The sequence below is a fragment of the Pundamilia nyererei genome, unplaced genomic scaffold, assembly GCF_000239375.1.
Source record: "Pundamilia nyererei isolate P.nyererei 1_Seehausen unplaced genomic scaffold, PunNye1.0 scaffold00125, whole genome shotgun sequence".
Taxonomy (NCBI): Eukaryota; Metazoa; Chordata; class Actinopteri; order Cichliformes; family Cichlidae; genus Pundamilia; species Pundamilia nyererei.
In genome coordinates, this window is record NW_005187526.1 from 978,394 (window position 1) to 985,178 (window position 6,785).

Genomic DNA, 6,785 nt, shown 5'->3' on the forward strand with positions numbered 1-6,785 from the left:
CCCCTGATTTTAGCTTGTGCGGCTAATATTCAGGTGCGCTTTGTAGTCCGGGAAATACGGTATATACTAAAGGTGAAATAAGGTTATAATGGTCATCTGGCATTTTTGTTTTCATCTCTTCAACGTAAATATAAGTGATGTTTAAATAACATACATCATGACTTATTCATATTTTGATGTTTCAAAGAATGATCAGTGTTCTCATCTGTCTCAGTGCTCTGATCAGGCCTCTTTCTAGAGTTCAGGTGAGTTTACCACCATCCAACAACTCCATCACTGTGTTTTACCTTCCTATGCTCAGATACCAGGTAGCGCATCTCCAACTCCAGCTGGTTGCTGGCTGCAGCTGGATCCAGAGACGGGGAGCAGAGAGGAGGCAGAGGAGGCAGAGAGGTGGTGGAGCCTGGAGCACAAACCGACTTCAGAGCCTCTTCACTCATTGCTTTCCACCGTGACTGATTCTGAAGAAAATCAGGTAGGGGGAAGAAAAAGAGGCATTTAGCTGATAATCTCATTCACACAGACCCACTACATTGTCCACTGGGTGCTTTGCTTTAGGCCAGCGTGACAGAATGGGAGTTGCTGATGAATGAAACTGTTACAGATTCAATTTCCTTCCCCGCAAACTGGCTCCTGTTCTGTTGATTGAAGATGGCAATCTTCCAGCGAGCTCTGTGCCCACAGGACCCTGCTCCAGGCTACCTTTGCCCTCTGTCTGCCTAAAAATCACCAGTACTTATTTGATTAGGTTTTCTACATTGGCCAATCTGATATTGCGGCAGGATTTTCATATTGAGGCTCATTTGCCAAATGTGAACCGTTAAGACAACACCTGCCAACGAAACAAATGTGAATAGCGTAATGATATTTCTCTGGCACTCTTTAATCGCTACAGTAATTTTCTTATTAATAAATACAACAATGGAGCACGGAAAGCAATATAATATGGCTATCCTCCAGCCATACCTCCAAAACGGATGTGCATTATATTACCTGGAAGTCAAATACACAGAGCTCCACAGCATCAGAGGGCTGACAGTTGGCAAGGAAGGTCTGGTGGTTGAAGACACATCCCACAGTTCGGTACGGGTAGGAAGGTTTAGGCTGGGGAGCCAGAGGTGGAGCATCTGGATCTATAGGACGGTGGAGGTATCTGATCACACACAAGAAATGCAAAGAAAAGTATTACGAAATGAAACAAAACACTAATATTACTCAGTGAGAAATGTCTGGTCTGTTCTCTTTTTTTAATTTTAGGCAGCTTCCTTGACCTTCTCATATTTAAGATGTACATGATTCTTAAATAACGTAAAATAAATGTGACAAATTGTTCATATGTCCTTGTCCTTCATATATCCTTTAATTCACATCATATTAAGCTCAGATATTCAAACTAATGAAAAACATGCTCCATTAGGCCAGTGCTTCATGGTGAGGAAGAGCTTAAGAAACACTAAAATGTAATCAATTGTTCCTTGGCTCAAAGCCTGGCCCCCAACTTTCATAGAAATCCACTCATGGGATTCCAAGAGATCCTGCTGACTAACGCACAAAGACCGTTTAATGAAGTAAGTGAGGCAAACACAAAAAGCTCACTGTAACTCAGACTGTGTCTGGTTTTAGTTAAAGGGGATACCGAGAAGAGAAGACAACCTTTTCCTTTTTTATAACAGAGTGGTATCCTCTCCAAAGTAACTAATTTAATTTCCTGATAATTAATTATGCTGTACTTCCTTTGAGAAAAGTCCTGTTTAAATCTGACCCTCAAAGGTCTCGTGAAAGGGGGTGAGTTACTTTGCTTATTTGTTAACTATATTAACAAAAAAACAGACCTGTGCGCTGTCAGGCTTTCCCAGAAAGTGATGCTCCCGTCAGTACCACGGGTCAGGACCCAGGCATGTGGCACTCCTTTGGCTTTGGTGCCCACACACACGTATGCATCCATGCCAAAACCCAGCTGGAGGCTGCACAGCAGGGTGGCGTGATCCTCACAGTCCCCCTGTGGAGGACAGAGGGTTATGCTGGGATCTGTTGGGTAGTTTAAAGTGAACTAAATATCTTCATCACATTAGTGCGTTGTTTGTTGTGTTTTAAGAGAAATGTTCATTTTTGTCTTCTGGTTCAGTTAGGTCATATGTTAATCCTGATGTGACTTCTCAAAACAGAGAGCCTCCAGCACGCTCCCCTCTCAGAAGATCATGAGATGTAGTTGAAATCACAGAAAGCTAGTGAGTAGCTGGAGAATGAACTGCCATGTTCAACAGGGCCTCTGTTTCTATCTCTAAGGCTGCACGACACACAAGTTGAATCTGGAAAGATTTAAGCTTTAATCTCGAAGTATTAAGAACAACATTTTACTGCTTCAAATCTGAGATGTTACAACTGTTTTCTCAGAATATCATAACATTAATTTTATTCCCAAAAATGTACCTTTACTCTTAAAATATTAAAACCTTTCCCTTTAAAACCTTGCAACCTTTCAGCTTTATTCTCAACATGTTTTAACTATTTTGTCAAACAACCTTAAGACTTGATTTTAAAACATTAAAGCTATAAAAATATTGTGGCTTTAAACCCAAACAATACAAATTTAATTCCAAATCATTGAAGCTTTGATTCCAACATATTATAATATCTAATTCTTCTTAAATAATTCTTCTTGAATCTTTTTGTTTTTATAGAAGAAGAAAATAAATATAGCTCATTTTCTTAAGATTTTTCTGTTTTTGTATTTGTTGCCATTTAAATTTCCCACATGATGCGAGCAGCTGCAGGGAATTTATTGCCATGCAATTTCCTGCTTCGATTTAACGACAAATTCAGCGCCTCTTGTAGTTCCTGTTTCAGGTTAACAGCACATCATGAATCTCTAAGTGATGATGTCAGGATCCACAGACAGAATACTTCAGATTTTTGGGAGATAACTTAGAGAAGAAAAAACAAAGAGGTGGAGCATGTTGGGCATATAGGAGTTGGTAAAAAGGATCATGAAATGCATTTTTGTTTATTTTATTAATCTAAAAGACATTTCAAATAATTATCTTTTTTATTTAATCCAATCCAAGTCCCACAAACTCCCGTTCATTGAAGCTAATCTCACGAGTGTCTCTGGCAGCCAACTTGATTACAGCCTTGTAAAGTCCTTGTTATGCATTTAAATTCAACTCAGTGACAGCTTGGTTTCTTCATTCCCACCAGCATTTACACTCTGCTGGAATCTCCTACAGCAGAACAAGTGTAGGTGTGGCCTAAACTCACATTGGCTGCATGTGGCTAATTTCATGCTGATATTTAAGCAGACAGAATTCTGTTTTCACACCGACCTTGCCTAATTCCTCATGTCAGTACAAGAGTCTCTTTAAACAAAACACAATATCTTGTTCTCGCTACACTGTTAGCCTTTCTCAGAAGTACCCAATTCAAAGAAGAAGCCTCCTGGAGAGGAAATAAGCTCTGGAGTCATTAAATTGTTCATGACAGTAAGCAACTCTTGTTTCATTCGTACAAGTTTTCCTGTAAAGAAGCCTGGGTTGAGCTGGGGACTGTTGCTGCTGCGTGCTGGCTCGGGCTACGGGCAAGTCAGAATGATAGATGTTCCCCAGAAGTGCTAATATGGACGGCAGCATCGGAACAGGCTGAGCAGGACTGATGAGGCTAAATTAATTTTCCCTCAAATGAAACTCATAAATCACAGCTGACAAGGGCCACTTTGTGAGAGTTGTGTTGTGTCTGTCTTGCCAGCCGCTCACACAGAGAAGAGGCAGGGAACATTTATCCCGTGGTGGTCTGGGAAATTCCCCGCTATCTAGTCGAGAAATGAGAATGCAGCAGTCAGTCAACTGTGCACAAATCCTTCTTTCTCAGAAACCACACAGTCAGCCTTACTCGGAAATGCGGCTAGCGTAAACGTGGCCAAATCAAGCTCTGTGATTGTGGAACAAAACTTTACTTTTAGGGGCCAACACAACGCAAACCTGTGACTGTAGCCAGAGGAAAATGACTGAGATCACGTGAGGCTAGGTTGTTTGTGTGTGTGTGCGCGTGTGTGTGTGTGTGCATGCAACTGTGTTAATTCTATTCACTTGAAAGTGCTCAATCCAGCTCCTTATTTTAATACTTGTATTTTACTTAACTAGCTTCAAATGCCACAAGGTGAAAGTGTCAAAAACATTTGGAACAACACAAATGTTTGTTTGGTTTGGTACTTTTGCTGTCCTTTAGCTTAGCCCACAAGTCCATTAATCTTTTTCCACTTATCATGTCGCCAGTCTAACCCAGAGACAACCACCCAAACAATCACCAATTACCCTAACACCACTAACTAGAAGCCCGAGTCCCCACATAGTTGCAGGGAGAAAATGCAAACTGCACACAGAAAGGATCCATTGATCGTGGATTCAAACTCAGAACTGTCTTGCTGTGGGGCAACAGTGCTAACCACCATACCAAACTCCTAATATACCAAGATATTTTGTAGTGAAGTGAAAAAGTGTGAAAAACAGTGCAAAATTATCCAAGACAATGTCTATGTGCCTTTTTTTTTTATCACTGATCATCTCCTTTACTAGAATTTATGCTTCAGTGGGAAATCTAAGCAGCAGCTATGTCGTATCGCCATAACCTGACATCAACTTTCCTAGAAACGCAACTACACATCGGGCTGTCGCAGCCTGACAACTATGATTGGCCTGCTCAGTACTGTTAAATTCTCCTGTACATTTCAAGCTACTTTTTCACTGCACCTCTTGGATTTGTCAGTGAGAAAAATAAAGATCATCACTTCAGTATAAGAACTAATAATCATAGCATCAACAAAGGAACCCACAAATGTCAGCAAATTCCTAAAGGGACGCTGTTGAAACTATGGAAGGGGACGTGAGGGAATAACATGAGGGGCAAATAGATTTACACCAACTACACTGACAACAAAAAAAAGAGTGAGGACTTGAGAGTGAGATTTGTTTCTATCGGCTGGGACTGCATATGAAATACAGCGAGAGGACAACGCATATAAAACACATAATGCACCTGCACAACATCATCCACTTTGTGGGTTACGTAGAGGTTCCTCGCACAAGCCTAAAATCAGGCCAGTGAGCTCCACTGTTGTTCCCCTTCCTTTTCAGCCAATTGCTTTCTACCTAACATCGTCACAGCAGAGCTATACTGTTTGTTTTTTTGGAGGTCTCAATTTAACAGACAAATGCAGGACATTATCAGCTGGTATGTTGTGGATAAAAACCTATGTCCTGCCAAAGATATGTGAACTCGTGATTTGCTTCACTGTGCTGAAAAAGAAGTCTGACATTTTGATGCAGAGTTTCTTTCTTTTAACGCATCAGTATGTGATTTACACGAAACAATGCATCCCCTTTTGAAGCATTCATTTGTCACTTTTATCAGCTGAAACACAGTCTGTGTTTGCATCAGCAAGCTCTTGAATAGCAGCCGAGTGATACCATCGTTTGCATGGTGGCGCACTGTTTTTAGATCTAGACTTTGCCTTGGACTTGCTTGAAGATAACTTGGAGTAAACATTAACTAAAGCCCAAAACATAATAGTACAGCTAGAACTTTAGGAACTGTCTCGCTTGACTTGTCGCATCGCATCCCAGGATTTATTTAGTGTTTAATGGCTTTTCTGCTTCATGAGATCTGAGTACAGTCCCAGTGAGTGGCAGATAAATGACGAATTTAATTTAGAAGAAAAAAGTAACATATCAGTTTACTGGAACTTTGGTAACAGATGTAATTATCTGCCATTGTTTTGATCTGTGACAATAAGAGATCTAACAGTACAGAGGATGCACTGTCTTGGAAAATGAATCATTCCTACTCTGAGGCTGCCAAGTGGCCGGGAACCTCTCCTTACCTTCCCTCGACACAGGAAAGCCATTAATGTGCACCACTGCTCCTGCTTGCCTCCTCCTCCCACCACCGGAGCCTTCTCGTGGGCTAGAAGGCTGACGAAGCGGGCCGCCTGCCGAGGGCTCTCCAGGAGGCGGCCCGCCCGGAGGACACGTACGTAGGAGCAAACTGGCCTGTTGACGCCATTCTCATCCTGCAGAGTGTGCAGACACACACCCAGAGGAAAGGAAAGGCCAAGAAGGTGACATGAAATATTTGGTGAACTGGTTTTGATGTTAATAGAATGAGCACAGATGCTTCCTATTAAAAACACAAATCAACCAATAAAGTGATGAAATGCGCGGGGTGGGGGTGTCAATACGATAGACAAACCTGTGCAAAAATCTTGACCAGCTTGGTCTGATTTGACGGACGAATCTCCAGGAACTCCCTCCACCACTGTTTGGCATAAACCAAGAAGAGCCTCTCCTTCTCGGCCGCCCTCTGCCTCTCCAGTGATTGCTAAATGAAAAACACAGTGACATCACTCCCTCACAACGAAGGCTGTGATGTTTCTTTTACAGCCTCTTTATCTCCACTCTGAGGACGACTGATTCTTAAAAAGCATTAATGGGATTCTGTTGTAATGAGTCACTGGTAGTTCACGGAGATTGATTTATGAATAATGAAACAGAGGAATAAATAGATGCTGACCTGTGTGCTGATGATGTCAGCACTCAGAATCTCTGGGAGAGGAGGGTAGAGCTCCAGGCTGACTGTCAAAACACCAGCTGGGACTTTGGATTCACTTCCTGGTGACAAACACACTGTTTACTTAAAGATGTTGCCAGAAAAACAAGTCAAAGTTTTATCATTAAATGTAAGATTAAACGACCCGTACGTTTCTAAGTACTTATAATTATCCCAGTAGGGAGCAA

General features: G+C 41.6%; 1 protein-coding gene across 1 annotated transcript in view; it reads right to left on the bottom strand.

Annotated features, from left to right (window-relative positions):
* Nucleotides 1–6,785, bottom strand: part of cep76 (centrosomal protein 76) — a 13,737-nt gene that overhangs the window by 2,247 nt on the left and 4,705 nt on the right. The window contains exons 6-11 of the mRNA XM_005742936.1: nt 6,562–6,659; nt 6,241–6,369; nt 5,873–6,061; nt 1,833–1,999; nt 994–1,153; nt 288–461 (exon numbers count right to left, since the gene is read on the bottom strand). Coding sequence (XP_005742993.1) covers nt 288–461; nt 994–1,153; nt 1,833–1,999; nt 5,873–6,061; nt 6,241–6,369; nt 6,562–6,659 — 917 coding nt within the window. The remainder of the gene's footprint in view (nt 1–287; nt 462–993; nt 1,154–1,832; nt 2,000–5,872; nt 6,062–6,240; nt 6,370–6,561; nt 6,660–6,785) is intronic.